The sequence below is a fragment of the Sciurus vulgaris genome, assembly GCF_902686455.1.
Source record: "Sciurus vulgaris genome assembly, chromosome: 1".
Classification (NCBI taxonomy): domain Eukaryota; kingdom Metazoa; phylum Chordata; class Mammalia; order Rodentia; family Sciuridae; genus Sciurus; species Sciurus vulgaris.
This window is the reverse complement of record NC_136461.1, coordinates 115,069,912-115,086,829: the sequence shown is the minus strand read 5'-3', so window position 1 is coordinate 115,086,829 and position 16,918 is coordinate 115,069,912. Positions and strand designations below refer to the sequence as shown.

General features: G+C 47.6%; 1 protein-coding gene across 2 annotated transcripts in view; it reads right to left on the bottom strand.

The window, feature by feature from the left end:
- Positions 1 to 550: 550 nt before the first annotated feature.
- The window catches only part of INTS3 (integrator complex subunit 3), a 39,572-nt gene continuing 23,204 nt past the window's right edge, over positions 551 to 16,918 (bottom strand). Inside the window, exons 9-30 of one of the 2 annotated variants that reach the window (XM_079117842.1) lie at positions 15,690 to 15,787; positions 14,164 to 14,355; positions 13,146 to 13,233; positions 12,562 to 12,641; positions 12,036 to 12,127; positions 11,555 to 11,661; positions 10,736 to 10,855; positions 10,261 to 10,390; positions 9,760 to 9,814; positions 9,414 to 9,517; positions 8,850 to 8,894; positions 8,567 to 8,686; positions 6,823 to 6,976; positions 5,700 to 5,768; positions 4,704 to 4,779; positions 4,169 to 4,282; positions 3,764 to 3,812; positions 2,585 to 2,752; positions 2,145 to 2,245; positions 1,910 to 1,982; positions 1,547 to 1,703; positions 551 to 1,428 (exon numbers count right to left, since the gene is read on the bottom strand). In XM_079117842.1, the coding sequence (XP_078973968.1) occupies positions 1,351 to 1,428; positions 1,547 to 1,703; positions 1,910 to 1,982; positions 2,145 to 2,245; positions 2,585 to 2,752; positions 3,764 to 3,812; positions 4,169 to 4,282; positions 4,704 to 4,779; positions 5,700 to 5,768; positions 6,823 to 6,976; positions 8,567 to 8,686; positions 8,850 to 8,894; positions 9,414 to 9,517; positions 9,760 to 9,814; positions 10,261 to 10,390; positions 10,736 to 10,855; positions 11,555 to 11,661; positions 12,036 to 12,127; positions 12,562 to 12,641; positions 13,146 to 13,233; positions 14,164 to 14,355; positions 15,690 to 15,787 (2,270 nt within the window). In that variant the 3' untranslated portion in view covers positions 551 to 1,350. Of the gene's footprint in view, positions 1,429 to 1,546; positions 1,704 to 1,909; positions 2,246 to 2,584; positions 2,753 to 3,763; positions 3,813 to 4,168; positions 4,283 to 4,703; positions 4,780 to 5,699; positions 5,769 to 6,822; positions 6,977 to 8,566; positions 8,687 to 8,849; positions 8,895 to 9,413; positions 9,518 to 9,759; positions 9,815 to 10,260; positions 10,391 to 10,735; positions 10,856 to 11,554; positions 11,662 to 12,035; positions 12,128 to 12,561; positions 12,642 to 13,145; positions 13,234 to 14,163; positions 14,356 to 15,689; positions 15,788 to 16,918 lie in introns of both variants that reach the window. The other variant, XM_079117841.1, reaches the window with a different exon arrangement.

Sequence of the window (16,918 nt, the reverse complement as noted above, 5' to 3'; positions counted from 1 at the left end):
TGTACATGTGGACCAGAAAGTAGCCAGACTAGCGGTGAAGAAGGTCCCCCAAACCTGGTATTTGAACTCTCCCAGGCACACTTCTGTCCTTCAAGATGCAGAGTGGAACCCCCCTCCTTGACAGTGCAGCTGGCAAGCATGCAAACTTAATAAACTGGAATATGACAAATAACTACTCCTTGGAAACCTCTGTCTCTCTCTCTTTTTTTTTTTTTTTTGGCGGGGGTGGTAATTGAACCCAGGGTTTCATGCATGCTGGAAAAATGTTCTACTGATGAGCTACATCCCCAGCCTAAGTAATTTTCTAGTCTTGAGGAGAAATGGGCAAGGATAGACCTCGGCCTGCAGGGAGATGGTGCCTTATCACTTTCTGACCTGGACAGGTCAGTGTCTGGCTTACACCTCCAAATGGTAGCAAGAAGGATGGAAGAAGGGCAAAGTTCCTTCTGCTTTAGACAAGAGATGTAGGCAGGGCAGGAAGGGCAAGGAGGAAAGTTGTGAGGCCACAAGTAGGAGCACCAATTAATGAGACCACTCTACACACACTGGGTACATGTGGACACCAATTCTGGCACAAAAGATGTTCTGACTTGTTTTATTGTCATTTAAAAACATTTTTAAAAATGTGATTATCTCTGAGGGGGGAAAAAAAAGACAAATAGGAGGGGGAAAGAAAGCAAGAACAGAACCTAGGAAACCAGACCATTTGACAATTCTGAGGAACTTGCCTCTGGGACTTTCCTGGGCTCTGGCCCAGCTTTAGGTGCCAAACTGCAGGTCAACCCAAGCCTCCTGGGTACAGCATTGGGGCCTCCCTTTCAGGTTCCTTCCTGAAGGTTTATGGCATCTGCCTGGAATGAGCAGCCACCATGTCAGGTTCCATGCCCATTACACACTGGTATGTGGAGGGACTACAGAATCTGTTCAGAGCAAATCCAGAATGAGGGGAAGCAGGAAGGGACATCCACACAGCATCTGCTCTTATCCTAGCTTCTCTGCCCAGTGGCCCCTTTGTCATTTCCCTTCTCTGTTGAAATGGTTCTTTGGGAGATGGGGAGGGGGCCAAGGGAGGGGCAGGGAGCTGAGCAATTCCACCAGCCTCTTACTGCCATGAGAACCCAAGTATCAGTGGAAGCAGCAATGTGGGGGACTGGAGGCCCCAGGACAGAAGGGGCAGGGTGGGGCTGCATGGCAGCTCTTCAGGCTGGGTCACAAAAGCAGCTCATCCTTTCCACTGGGTGAGCTTGCATGTGGGGAGAGTATTTTTCCTGTATCTCCCCAGCCCTATTACCCTTTGATTCACCAAGGAGAGGGCAGTCCAACTGAGGGTAGGATGGGGATCGTAGGGTCTCAGTCACTGTCGGAACCCACTGCAGAAGACCCTTTTCGTTTCCGCTTGGTGGGCTTTGGTTTTGTGTCTTCTTCCTCCTGGAAGAGATAGGGAGGGGGAGGAGGGAAATTGTTAGCCTGGGCAGCTACTTGCTGGCCCCCATTCCATCTGCACCCATTGCTCCTTTCCCCATGTGCGCTGGATGGGGGGTCTCACCGAAGCACTGCTGGAACCTGACTCTTCTTCAGCATTGGGTGGCTGAGTGGCGTTCTTCCGACTTCGAGGGCTAGACAGAGCTGCTTTTCGCCGGCTCTTGGGTGGCTTAGTGGAAGAGTCCTCATATTCCTCTGCCAGGGAGAAGAGGTCACTGAACCTAAGGGGAAGGAGAAGAGACTTTCAGAGTGAGACATCCTGACTCTGTGGCCACCTCCCATCCTGTTCTCTGCCCCTAGACCTAGTCTGTTTCTCTTAACAATCTCAGGGTCTTGTTGGATATTAAGCTTGTGTCCCCAACAGGACTCTTCTCCCCTAGGCTTTCTGCCCACTACTTCCCAAGACCAAAAGTGGAAGGAGTCTCACTTCATCTTGTGAGCTTCATCACAGCTTGCTTGGACGTGCTGCAGCGCTTGGAGGATTGGGGTCTGGCTAAAAACTAGAGGGAGAAGGAAAGGAGAAAAATTATTAGACATCTGGGAACTTACTGTTTCCTCCCAAAAGTTTGGGTTTTGGTCCTGCCCTTGCCCCTTGCCTGGCTCCAGGGGTATCTGAGCCAAGGCAGCATCCCACAAGATCCCCAAGAGGGTGAGAAGCATACAGTTTTGCTTGGTGTTGGTTAGGTTGAGTCGCAGATTGTCCAAGTGCTCCAGGATCTGCTCTAGAGTCAGCTGGGCCAGCTTGCTGCTTGAGCTTCTGAGACTGCACAGGGAGGTCACAAGAGCTGGTGTGAGCTCAAAGAGGGGGCTCCAGCCATGTGAGACACTGCTACCTCACCAGGGTCCCTCCTTAGGACTGAGGCAGCCAATCCCCTGGGGAGATGGGAGGGTTGGGTAGGCTAAGGAAGGTGTACAGCTGCAGGGCACTAGAACGGGAAGGGAACAGGAGCCACACTGATCCTTCATGCCACATGGCTTCAGGCCACTAGATGTCACCCAGAAATCAGGCTGGAACAGCACTAGTAACCCATCATCCCTGGCAGCAGTCACTGTAGACTGCATTGGCGATGGCCTGTTGACAGTGGGCAGGAACACATCCCACCTCTGCCTCTTTCGAGGGAGGCTGTTGTTCTTGATGAGTAGGGACTTGATGTGCTCCGCCAGCAGCTCATCATGCTTCATGCACCAGTGCCGCAGGATGCTGGTGGTAAACTGGTCATCGGGATGACAGGGACGGCTCAGTACCATCTTTACCATCTCCTCACTGGGCCTGGGGGTGAGAGGGGTGCTGGGTGCTGTGCACACACACTGGCCTTAGGAGCTGCTTATTTATTACTTATTTCCCAATCCTGAGCCTCACTACCCTACCCAAGCCTTGTTGCCTCCTACGCTCATATCCCTCTCCCACTTCTCTTTAGGCCAAGGAACGCACAGTTTCATTCTCTGCACAAGTCAGGAGATGAGAAGTGATATTCCGTTTGATGGTGGGAGGTGTGCAAGTGTGTGTCAGGAAGGAGACCCAACAAACTCCTAGCTGTCCCCAGAACAGTCAGGAGAGGGGCTGAGAGACAAAGGACAAGTCTGTGACCCCCTTCCCTGCTGGAATTGGGGGTGAGCCTGGTATCCACACTGAGGGAGGGGCAGGAGAAAGGGCTACAAAGCCACCATCCCCACACAGGCTCCAAACTTCCCACTTCCTCAGGACATTCTGTACCATTTCTAGTGTCTCAAGAGAAAAGGTGGAAAGAAGACAAGAAGGTAGGAAGGAAAAGACACATAGCTGTTGCCCCATTAGCCTGGGAATGTTGCTAAAGTGCCCGTGATGGAAGAGGAGATTTCCGCCTTCTTGCCATCTACGCCCCACCCCCTGGCAGGGACACAATGGGTCCAGCTGGCTCTGCACTGTGTAGGTTAAGGGAGAGGATGGGTGTGACCCCTCTACTCTGACCCTTCCTCCTCCTGGATTAGCCTGTGGGGCCCTACAGAAGTGTGGGGAGGGGAACAGGGGCTACTAGGATTAGAACTGCTGTGGCAGCAGCAAACAGGGATGTCCGGTCCCCACCTCTGAGGGCAGTTTCTGGTGGGCAGGAGGGTAAAGTCAGAGGAAGCCCAGATCTCAGGGGATCTGCTTATTTGTAAGTCACACAGGGGTGGAGGGCAGAATAAGCAGATGTCATTAATAGGAAAAAACATGGCAAAAGAAGAACAGAGCCCTTTTTGCCATAGTGTCTCTTGGGATATTGGGTCTGAGGGCTAACGAGTCTCCAGGGGTGGAACTCACTTTTCTCTTCGGAGCTGCAGCAGCAGGCAGGACAGGGCCTCTGGGTGTTCTATGGGGGAAGGGTACAGGCTGCTCAGAGGAATGTATTATTTCAGTAAGGGATCTGGGCACCTCTCCCACACCCCAACCAAGAGCCACCGAACAGCAAGGACAGTCCTTGACCAAAAGCCAGGAAGAATCCCCTACCCTGATCTTAGTGCCAGAGACACCTGAGCCATAGTCCAGGGGCCAGGCTTAGAGCGGACCTGCAAAGCTCATCTACAAAGCCAAGTGACTGAGAGGGAGACTGCTCTCTACACCATGGTGGGAAGGAGCAGGGCCTCTGGCTCATCCTAGAAGCTGAAGGCCTCAGCCTCGCCCCAGCTGCACTGGAGGTGCCTTCTCCCCACCTGCAACCCTACTCACCCTTGTATTTGAGGTGCTGCAGGATGGGGATTATAGTCTCCAGGGGGATGTTGTGGGCCAGGAAGAGCTGCCATGCACAATACTGCTCAAAGGTTTCCCAGTCTAGGCTCTGGACTGAAAGAGATAAGAGAAGAAACCTCATCTCTTTCTCTCTCTCTCTCTCTCTCTCTCTCACACACACACACACACACACACACACACACACCCAGCTAAGCACCTGCCACCAGCACCCTAAACAGGTACAAGATAGGGCGGGGATGGCATGGGGTAGGGACAATGACCCTAAATCTAGGCCCTTTCCTATCCCACACAATACTTACTTCCAGTCTTCACAGGCCTTCCATATTCCCATCCACCCTGAAGTTAGAGGGACAGAGGTAAACCTTTCCATCTTATGAAAAAGACCAGCAGGGAAGGTTGGGGCGGGGTTCTACCCTTAAACTCCCTAGCCCCAGAACCAGCTTTCCTGTTAGTGGAAATCACACAAGGCTGATACCCTCTTCTCTCCTGACACTTAAAAGATCTGGTCACTTACTGAGTATGTTGAGGACTGAATCTTTTCGAAACATGACCAGGTTCCCCATCATCACATGGCAGACCAGCTCCTGGAGCTTTGGAAGAGGAGAGAAAAGGCAGAGCCATCAGCTCTAAAAGACGCCAGAGGCCAGTGTGAAGGGAGAGGCATGATATGATGAAAGCTACAGTCTCTGAAACATGAAGGGTTGGTAAAATGGCAACTGATCTGAGTGGGATCCATGGGCCTATTTGGGGCAAGAACAGTCATGGAAAACTACTCACATCCTGATGGCAAAGAAAGAAAGGACAATTTTTCCTTCTGGTCTTACTTAGCTTGGGCCTGAGGAGGGAAAGACCTGGGAGGCTAGGTTCTAGACTTACATAAGAGTAGGTAAAGGCAAAGAAAGGAAAACTGTCCAGTGCTAATTTCCATTGAGTAGACAGAGCAGAAAAGGATCCTTAGTCTAGGCACGAGATGAACCCCAGCATAACTATAACTCTTGGGGCCCTATGCTTGGTGGAAAGTCAAGTAGAAATGATCCGATGCTTTTCATTCTGAGCCAAGGGGAAGGCCAGTTGAGAGCAAAACAAAACAAAACCCAAAAATCCCTCACGAAGTGTGGTGGCACACACCTGTAATTCCAGCAACTTGGGAGGATGAGGCTGGAGGATCAAAATTTTGGGCCAGTGTGGGCCCCCCAAAAAGAAGGGTTGAGGATGTAGCTTAGTGGTAGAATACCCCTAGTTAGCACCCCTAGGTTCAATCACCAGTACTACAAAATAAATAAACAAACAAATGGCAACCCCAGAACTGGCCTGACCCCAGCCTGCCTCCTTCCATCTGTACTTTTCCTCACAATCCCCCAAGGCCTAAAGTACATCCAACTGCAGCCAGGAGGCAGTGTGCCTGTGGAACATGGGCTCCTGCCTGCATGCATGGACAGAAAGCAGAGGCCCTGATTTTCTCAGTCCTGCCTTTCAGGCCTTTCTGCAGGTATCAAAGCCCCATGTTCACCTGTGCAGAGTCAATAACAGCCACGATCATGTTCAGCAGCTCCCCACTCCTCAAGGTTTCATCTGGAAACTAGACAAAAAAAGAAGGAAACTAGAGAAGGAGTCCAGGGTTGGCCCCTTGGTTTTTATTTCACAACCCATACCCCTTCCTTATCACAAGCTCAGGGTCTGACTTGGTCAGATGCAGATCCTAACATAAATCCCTTCACAGATTCAATAGCTATGAAGCTGGGAATATAACTCTTGAAGATACCACCTTTTGTTATCTGTGTATGCATACCATAAAGGGTGTGTGGAAGGAGAGGAATAGGGACCACAAAAGCCAGTGCTGACAGGACATGACAGCTCACTCTGGGTGGGAGTGGCAACAAACAAATATTTATACACCTGGCAGTAAAGAAATCCAATTTATGCAGAGTCTCAGTCAAAGAGAAGGTACAGAGTGAGTGTGTCTAGGGGCTTGTGAGGGGTGGGTAGGGTAGGAAGGGCCCAGTCTGGAGAGGAAAGGGCAAAAAGGGAGGTACTTCATGTGTGGCATCTGTGATGTACCCCCACCCCCTGCTCCAAGTGCCTGGCAGAGATCACAGTTCCTCCAGTTAGACCACACCCTGGGTCCTCATTTCCCTCTTCCTAGAACTTCTACCAAGAGGAAGAAGAGCTGATACCTCCTTCTCCATCCCAGTTCTGAGAGAAGACTCCGAATAACTGGGGGAAATGAAAGTGAATCTCTGCTAAAGGAGCTCTGGTCTTCGGGAACCATTAGAGAGAATCCAAGGGTGAGCCATCAGAGGGTGAGAGCTTGGGATATGCCAACATGAATCTGGTTTGGGGGACCTGTCCTAGGTTCAGATGATGGGGCTGAAACTGGCAAGGTAAGTATATGAGTCCAAACCCCAACTCACACCACAGTTAAACCAAAGGATAAGAATGAAGGGAGCTTAAAAAAATTTTTCCAACTTTTAATAAAAAGAAATGAAATGAGTTGAGAGTTGAGAGTTATGTTGTGAGAAGAGGTGGCCACTGAGGTCAGAAGGGGTTGGATGTGATGCTCAGGGTGTACATCAAGGTGGTCTCTTGCGAGCCCCCTGCACTACTCCCAACCATGTTAAGATGGATGCACTAACCTCTGTGTAGATGGAGGGCGTGAGGTGGCATAGCAGTCGCACGTCGTCCTCCTGGCAGGCCTTCATATCCATCATGAGGCAGGTGTGCAAGTCACCCAGTTGGGTGGCCTGGGCAAATGACTCATACAAATTCATCTTCCCAGCAGCAGCTTTGCTGCAAATTCAATTGGGCCTAAGTCAGTAGCCTGATCACAGCACCAGAACTTCAGATGTTCTGAAGCAGGCTCACTCTACTCTGGAATGCCTTTATCTCTCTTAATACACCCTGTGTTCATTTGTCCCATAGTCCTCCCTGCCTTTCCTAAGGGCTTGACAACCTAAGAATCAGGAGACACTGTTGTTTCCTTATCCCTTCCCAGTGCTCCACATAGGGCCCTGACTGAAATCAATGAAGCTACTCATTGCCAAGTGACAGGAGAGGGAAGGCTCAGGTCAGGTTGGAGAAAGCTCTTCTTGCCTTCTGGGTTCTGTCCATGAAGGCAGTACCAACTCACACCATATATAAAACTTAACTCAAAATGGCTTATAGGCTTAACTATAAGACCTAAAACCATACAACACTTAGAAGAAAACACCAGAGAAAATCTTCACAATACCAAAAACAAGTGACAAAAGGAAAAATAGATAAATTGACTTTACAAAAATTTAACACATTGTGGTTTTTTTTTTTTTTGTACTGGGGATTGAACCCAGGGGCACTTAACCACCAAGCCACATCTCCAGCTTCCCCCGTACCCCATTTTTAAATTTTGACAGAGTCTACGTTGCTTAGGGCCTTGCTAAGTTGCTGAGGCTGGTTTTGAACTTGAAATCCTCCTGCCTTAGCCTCCCAAACTTCTGGAATTACAGGTGTGCATCACCACGTCTGGCCACTTTCGTGTAAGGGTATCACCAAAAAAAGGAAAGGGAAACTGGGATTGTATAGTTCAGTGATAGAGCGCTTCCCTAGCCCATGTAAGGCATGGGGTTTGATTCTCAGCAATACATAAAAATAAATAAGTAAAATAAAGGTATTTGTCTACCTACAACTAAAAAAAAAAAAAAAAAAAAAAAAAAAAAGTATATTTTTTTTAAAAAGAGAAAAGACAGAGACTGGGGAGGTGGCAGGTGAAAATTCAGTGCTAGAACATGAGCTCAGCACATGTGAGGTCTTGGGTTCAATCTCCAGCACCAAAAACAAAAACAAAAACAAAAACAAAAAAACCAAAAACAAAATAAAAAACGTAAAAAGACAACCTGTATCCAGATTATAATAATATTCCATGCTTGTAATTCTAGCTATTCAGAAGGATGAAGCAGGAGGATCATCAAGTTTAAGTCAGGATGGGCAACTCAGAGACTCTGCCTCAAAATAAAAAAGGCTGGGGATGTAGCTCAGTTGGTATAGTACTTGTCTGGCATGTGTGGAGCCCTGCTCAATCCCTAGTACCAAAAACAAGAAAAAGGAAGAGAAAAGAGCCAGCAATAAAAAGGCAAGTAACGGGGTTAAAATTGGGAAAGATTAAGTGTGGCAGTACATGCCTACAGTCCTAGCTCCCTAGAAGGCTGAGGCAGGTGCATCTCTTAAACCCAAGAGTCTGAGGTTAGCCTGGGCAACAAAGAACCCATCTTAAAAAAAGAGAGAGAGTGAATAACTTTTAGCATCAAAACAAACATGAAAGGTGCTGGTGATGACAGCTAAGGTTATGGGAATCGGTGTGCAGAGGAGAAAGACTGGCTCTCCAGGGTGCTTCCTGACACCCACCTGGCCCTCAGGTAGTAGAGCAGGTGGTAGCCAATCTTCGGCTGCTTCTGATATAGCTCAGAGAGAAGGTCCAGAAGCAGAGAGAAGCTGCTGTTGTCTTCCTGCATCTGGCACAGGTTCCTGGAGGTGGGGTGAGAGAAGAGGCATTGCCTAAGGAGGTTAATCTACCTCCCACAAATCTCCGCCGCTCTGGAAAGGGAGCCATGTGATCCCGGACAGGAACAAATGTGTGCTGTAGGAAGGATGGAGGGCAGAGCAGTCCCTCCTACCACTGGGTGCTTACCTAAATATTAGATAGAGAGGCTTTCCTACAGACTCCTCCAGGGACCTACAAGAGGAGGATTACATATGAAAATCCACAGAAGGGACGGGCAGGTATAGGCAGATCATAGGCAGGACCGTACTGAGGCTAGACCCCAGCCTGCTCCTGTCCTACCCCAAAGGCAAACTTCCTGTGGCCCCAAATGCTTGGAAGCAGAGAAAACAGACTCCTAACATGGAATCACAATCTGAGGCTATCATCATCATCAATAGGGAAATTCTTGCTCTTCAAGGAGAATCTAGAAGGGGATCCAGTTCTACCTGAAGCAGTAAAGGTTGGGGATACTGGTCCAGCAGCAGGGTTGGAAGGACAGGGTAGGGATACTAGTTTACCACTCCATTATACAACACAGGGTCCAGCAGGCAAAATAAGCCCTCATTTCAATTAGCACACACTAAGAAACAGAACATCAAGCGCACAGATTTTTTTTTCCTCAAGTGTACAGCATGGTGCCTCTTGGGCTTGGACTGCAAGAATACACTTCTGGCTCCTGAGGCCAAGGGCATCAGGGAAGGTGAGCCTTACTCCTCTGTGACCTCCTCGGGTAGCACCTCCCCTCGGAAGTGGGCCTTGAAGAGCTCTTGTAGACAGGAAGCAAGGACAGACAGCTGCTCTGAGTCAAAGTCTTCCTGGGTGGTGAGACAAGGGAAGGAAGGGGTATCACAAACTACGTCCAAACCTCACTGCCCCAGAGCCTCTGAGCTTATCTGCTTCCACTTCCAGGATCAGCAAATTCTCTAGCCCCCATGAGAAGGACTCATCTGGGGGAGTGGAAGGAGGGAGTCACATTCCCAGGGAGACATCTGCATGGGGAGCTCTAAGTTGGACAGGCTGGGCTCCTTCCTCCCTAAGGGACTGGGTTTCTCCTCACCTCCAAGACCTGGTCCACGATTTCCTGCATGACCTCACACTGGGCCTCCGTATCACTGTAGTACAAAAGTGAGAGGAAATCCCAAGGACATAAATGATAGCAGAGGGCAGGACACACAGAACAGTGTGTGCAAGCACTCACATGAACAGAGACAAAACAAAGGAGCTCTATGTAAAATCCCAGCTTGGGTGGGGGAGGCTCTAGGGCAGAATTTGCTGTTTTCTGGGCAGAGGCCCAAAAAATAGGGAAATCCCTATCCATCCCTCCTGCTTCTGTTCTCTGAGGCTCTCATCCCCAGAACCTAAGGAATAGGAACCCAAGGTGTTAGAGTATAGGCCAATCCACTCCCAGCTGCAGAAAATATCACTCATGAAGGTTCAGCTACCTTTCCATATACCCCACCACATTCCTCTCCAAGCCACATCATTCTGCCATACCTACTAGACACAAGGCATGGACTGGGCATCCTCCCACAAAGTGGGGGGAAGGGTCTGCACCTACCTCCCCTTCTGGAGCTGGAGTACTTTATCCCTTAGGGACTCATCCAACTGGTCGAGGTAAGGGGTGATATCAACTGGCTCCTCCACAACTGTCTCCTTGATAGGGTGGAAACGAAACTCTCTCTTCTTTCCTGAAGGGAGTGATTTAGAAGTCAATTTGCCCAAATTCCAGCAACACAGAAAGTTCACCTGTTCCTTCCCCACAGCCCTCAGGGACTGTTTACTCAATGCCATGCAACTGCATGATTGTACACATATCCCAGCTCTTACCCACAAATGGGCAGGAACCACTTTATCTTACCTCTTAAGTTAAATGCAGGGCTCTGCACCCTTAGTCTCATTCAATAATGCTATTAACAAAACTGACTCAGGTGAACAGAGATGATAGGATAGAAAGACTGCAGACAAGCTGCTCCTGTAAGATGGTTCTCCCAGGGCTGTCACAGTCCTAAACAACCCCTTGCTACCAGCCTCACCTTTGCTGTTGAGATCCTCCTCATCGTCACTGAAGGCTGCCTCAGCATTGTCATAGCAACTCTCATCCTTATCCGACATATGGTTATCCATCTCCATGGAAACTGGCTCCTCAATTTTGACTTGGGAGTAAAAAGAGAAAAGTACCGGATGGTCTCCAGTATGTCCCATGCTTCTGGGATAGGGAGACTGGAGTGTAAGTGAGAGAATACAGAGTTTATGTCTACATGGAATACTGACCCTGGAAGGACAAATCTCTTGTCCTTACAACTTTCTATAACCTGTAGGGAGATAGTGCCAGGAACAGGAACAACACAGGACATGAATTTTCTGTGCTTAGGTCAGGATGAATGTGGAGACAATCTCTTGTACTCTTTAATTTAAAACCAGCTTAAACCCTTATCCCAAGACAAAAACGTATGTGGGGGATGGATGGCAGGGAAATGGCAGACTGGGATCAGAGGCAAGATTTGAGACCTACTGTAACAACATTTCATCAGGGGACAGGGTGGAGGGCTTGGAAGAGAGAAGGGATGGGTAAAGTGAGATAACAAACATTCCATGAAAGTCTTCTACTTACTACTATGATATTAATAAGGGATAAAAGAGTTAAGAAAGCAAGAAAGATGAGGGGAAAATCAATTAAGATTAGATGAATAGAGAGAGAAGAAAGGGAGACAACACAAAAATGAGTAAAAAGAGGAAGTGGGGAAGGAAAACTGAGCTAGTGTTCAGAGGGGGAGAACTCCCCAGGGACATCACAAACAGGGCTCTATTCTGCACCTTGGATGGCTTCATCCCTCTTCTAACAGTTACCATACCTTCCACAGGTGGGGAGGGTGAGCTGCAGAACTCAGGAAATTTCTCTCTCAGCATGGCCCGTAGTTCTTTATCCAATTTAGGGTTGTCAAACAGGGGAGCCAAGTGTCTAATAGGAAACACAAATGAAGGTCGACATCAGAGTTCCTAATTTCTGACTCAACATGGAGATAAAGAGTGAAGTCTAAGCCCAATCAGTAAGACTGGGCCATCTTCAGATCCTTCCAAGGGGTTAACAGGGAAAAGGAAGGCATTTGAAGCCCTTTATAATATAATGGCAGGAGAAAAATTACTCTAAGAGTTAACAGGACATATGCTCTGTAGTTGGGGAAAGGGGGAAACAGTACTTGTTATACCTGCCAAAGGAAAGGGTCAGCAGTGTTATGGCAATATCTGGATGTGACTTATCCAAGAGGCGGCTGGATCTAATGAAAAGTGGGAGAACCCCCTTACTTCCACCCTCCCTACATATAAACTCCTTACGCCAAGACCCGTTTCTCCACAATGTGGTTGAGGGAAGAAAAGACACCCTGCCGCACATGGCCTTCCAAAGGTGGATAGAAGTTGGGAATGATCTGGAAGGGAAGAAGAAGAGGGGAGAATAGCACAGGACTCTATATAGAGTGTTCTACTGAACTAGATCTAAAAAACTGCTTTGGTTTTGGTCAGGGAACACTAGGGTAGTATGGCAGCAGAGGAATGGAGCATTTCTGACCATTTCAGGTTAGGAAGTTGGGACACACTTACTGGATCCAGCTGCTCCTCAAAGTGACTAGATTCTACCTTAAGTTATCATCTTACAACTGAGAAACTCCATGGAAACAAGGGCTGATCCAACTGGGAACAGAGGTAATATGAAAGGGAAGCATTCACTGAGTTGGGGGATAAACTCATGACCACTTCTGCTCCAGACAAGGGGGACAGGGAAGACCCAATTAGTGGAAGACTAGCAGAGATAGATCTAACTCTGAATCAAGGAACTGAGGGGTGATGGGGGTATGGCACTTACACGGCACATGAAGTCCAGGAGTGTGGCAGTGATGGCTGGATGGGGCTTCATGGAGTGATGCATTACCAGGATGGCTGGCTCTAGAGAATGTGGAATTAAAGGATCCCCCCACATCAGACTTTCTGTTTCCACCTCCACAAAACGGGATGTCAACAGGTATTGAATGGCTCTGGGGAGTGCTATGTCTATTTCCCTCATTTCTACTGGGCAACTCCAAAAGCAACCAGTCCCCGAAATTTCTCTTAGCCTTCATTCTCCCTTCTTGTCTTTAGCATACAGCCTGAAGAATGGAGGCAGGAGAGGAAAAGCAGGACCTGGCATAGTCTTTTCCTCTGCCTAGGCCCTCCCCACCCAGAGCCCAGGGATAAGGCTTTGGGGAAAAGTGGAGCGGGGCTGATTGCTTAGCCTCATCAAAGCAATTTTCCTTCTAGGTCAAGGGAGAACTGATGAGGAACAACGGAACTGCTCCCAGATAAGCTGCCTCTACTCCATGCTGCCCTAAGATTTATGGCTACTGTCACTAGGACAAGGCAGTGGGGACCTGGGGGATGGGAAGGCAGTGCTGCCTGGTCTGGGCCACATACCTATGTTCATAATGCTATCCTTGTCTGGACTAAAGAACAGCCAGTCGTAAAACAAAGCCAGCTTGGCATTAGAGGCAGCAACATTTGACTGGAAAAGAGAAGGACAAAAATAAAGGGCTAGTTTCATCAACCAGCTCCCTTCCCTTCAGAAGCCCAGGGCAGATTCCAGGGCTTACTTTGCTGCTCCATCTATGAAATTCAGTTTCCAGTGAAATATAGTGGAACCCCACAGATCTGAGTCTGTGTTATGTGTGAGTATGAGAACCCTGGGGTCTTATCAACCAAGGGGATGGGACTGGCCTAGGATCTTCATATACCCAGTAGTACATACCCCTGCTTCCCTAAGGGAGAACACCTGAGTAGGAGTTCACTAATTATTTCTGAGTCAAGGCAACACTCAGACTAGCCCCTGGGCTGCCCTTGGTGGGCTCCCCAGACACATTTCTGAGGAAAAGACCCTCCAGGAATAAATAGTCTCTTGTCATATTTGAATCAGTACATTCCAAGGATCCAGTCAGAGAGGGGAGGGGAAACTCTGTCAGAAGATATCAGAGATTGGATAGTTTACCGCCCAGGCACAGGAAGGAAAATGCTGGGAAATGGTTCCTTTATCTTAAGCTGATGCCCAAAGGCATGGAGGTTAGGATCTAAAGAATGCAAACCCTAGAACTTTGAAAAAGGAACAATTCAGAGAAATAACTATATGTGGTATCTAGAAGCTCAAAGGAAAAAGGCAAGGATGCTTTAGAAATACAGGCTTTTGGGGGTTGGTAATAAAGAGACAGATGGACCTATTCAATCCCCAACCCAGATGAGAAATAACGAGTCTAAGAAAATTTCTTGAGACACAAAGGTAGTGGAGTAAGAGCCTGAAACATTTGAAAGACAACAGTGAAAAAAGGGCCCTTAGGGGCCAAATGGCCCTGGAGTCAGCAAGAAGCATGGAAATACAGAAGACATGATGGGAGAGGTAACCTTCACTACCCAACATCCTCTACCCTGTGGTCCAGCCCCCTACCGTGCATGTTGTCAGGAGCCAACCAATGATGGCCCATCGAGGCAAGATGTCAGAACTCAGCACTTCATTAGAAGGGTGGACGACCCCACAGATATAGCGAATGAGGTCACAGCGCAGAGACTGACTGTCTGGGGTTGACAAATACTGGCGCTGGAACCAATCTTGGTATCTCTTTTGTTGACCAAACCGCACCTGGGGAGGGAAAAGTTGGAAAAAGAAACTTGGAAGGCAGGGTGGAATCTATGAGTACCATTAAACTCTACGTTTAACCTCGACCTCTATTTCTTTCCACAACTTACTCATTAGCTCACACTGTCTTGCAAATCTCCTTTCCTTTTGGGATATTTTCGTGTAGTTAAAAATGCTCTATCTTTCTAGGCTGCTTTTCACATCAAGGGTGCATTCATTGTCATCACTGACCTGATGCCACATTTACCCCCAACAACAACTGTGGTGTACTTTTGGCTCCTTACTCTTGTACTGGTCACTAAATATCTGGTCCTACTATAATCTTTTCTTTTTTCCTGTGCCTACTGAACAGCAAGGAATGTTCTTGAAAGCAAGAGCTGAACCTGTTCACCATTCAGTATTGAGTGTTTCCTGCCCCTAAGCAACCTAACAGGACCATTATCTAAGGTACGGACTCTAAAAATTTTTGCAGCAATATTTCACTAGATAGACCCAAATAGGTTACAATTAGCAACACTAAAAAAGGAGGAGGATCTGTTTTCCTCTTCCATTCCCCTGTCAGAAATAAAAATAGCAGAAAGGTAAACAAAAAGATGCATTCAGACCACAATTCCCAACAAAATTTCCTGTAACGATGGTAGCCATGAGCAGTTCGGATGTAGCTACTGCCACCAAGATGCTAAATTTTAACTAACTTAAATTTAAACTGCAGCCCATGGCTAGTGGCTATCACACCACAGGTATCTCCTAGATGACTTGGGGATCCAAAAGTTGGCCAGGGCAGTGGTTCTTTAATGCCAGGCTATCTGCAAAGGAACTGCTTGAGAAGTTTGCTAAAAACAAATTCCTCAATCAGATTCTCTGGGGGAGTGGAACCCAGAGAGTTCCATCTATAACATGTTCCTCAAGCAATTTTACCATCGTTCAGCCATATTTGGACACCAAAAGGTCACAGCTGTCCTGAAAGCTCATGGTTCCCCTGAAAGTACCACAGACAGAATGAAAAATCTCACTCTACCCTTTAATAGCACAGCTCACATTTGTAAATAATATTTGCATACAATTTTTGGCATAATGCCTACTTTAGATAGACTGAAAGCTTCATAAGAGCTGGAACTGCATCTCTTTTTCAACCCTATATCCCCATTTCTTAGCACTATGCACAATGTACAGGCACGGAATGAACAAAGAAAAGAAGCCAGTAGCCATGTGGATAGGGATACCCACTTAGCTATCACTCTGTGGATCAGTACTTAGTAGTAACAGATCTGCAGACAGAAGCAGGAAGCCCAATGAACACCTGTAATTCCTCTTCCTGTTGCAATAGGCAAGCTCACCCGGGATGTCATGAAGAGGAGTTTAGTTTCCATGTCTGGGGTTAGACGACATGCTAGGAATTTTCGGGATGTTCTTGACTGAAGAAGCTGTAGGATACCTGAGCCATTTGTGTTAGGGAAGAGAAAAGAGAGAAACCTGAGGACCAGAAGAAATGGAAAGCAGGTGGGGAAGCTGGGTCATGTACTGATGGCCAGTGGTCTTGTTCATGAGGTAAGTCCAAGCAAAGATACACATGAGGATTCTAACCAGCATCTGTATGTTCTGTCCCAACCAACTACATCCCTATTACATTAATTCCCTTCCTTTGCTGGTCTTACGGAGTCCCTTAGTCCCATTACTGCAGTTGGCAACAGGTGAGAAAGTTAAGGGAAAAATATGGGAAGCCCTAGCCTGTCTTGCTGCTCCTGAAGATTCCACCATTAGATCCTTGAATCAATGTGATATAGTGGCATAACCACGGCTCTGGAGTCAGGATGACCTGGATTCAAATCCTGCCTATCACTTACACTTGAGCACATTAATCTCTCTGAATCTCAATTTTTCTTTCTTTCTTTTTTTCTTTCCTTTTTTTTTTTTTTGAAGGGGTGATTCTGGGGTAGAGTACCTAGGGGTGCTCTACTCCTGATCTACATCCACAGCCCTTTTCCTTTTGAGACAGAGTCTTGCTAAGTTGTCCAGGCTGGCCTCCAACTTTTGATACTCCTGCTTCAGCCTTCTGAGTCACTGAGATTACAGGCATGTACCACCATGCCCAGTTCAGTTTTTTTTTTTTTTTGAACCTCAGTTTCTTTATCTGTGTGTGTTGGGGGGAAGTAAAATACCCATCATACAGTGTTGTTCTGAGGGTTAAATGCATTAAAATATGTGTGCCTAATATAGAAGAGACACTCAAAGTAACCTGATACGTGCTTGATGTAAGGGTAGTACATTATCAGGTAGCACCAGCACTTTCCCCACTTCTCAGATCCTGGAAAAGAGTGCTCTGTGTGTGTGCATGCAAGTGTGTTAGAGGTAGGCTAGGGAGCAAAGCTGTAGAGTCACTGTTCGGACCATACCAAGACTCTGGGAGAGGGAAAGGAACATTAAAAGGACCATGTCAGGGGAAGGAACACAGAGACCCTCTCTCCCCTACATATGATTTTGGCCAAGTTGGATCCTTGGAATTAGAGGCCAGACTGCTTCCATCTCTTACAGGACTAATTCCAGCTCTTCTGCTGACTCTCTGCCA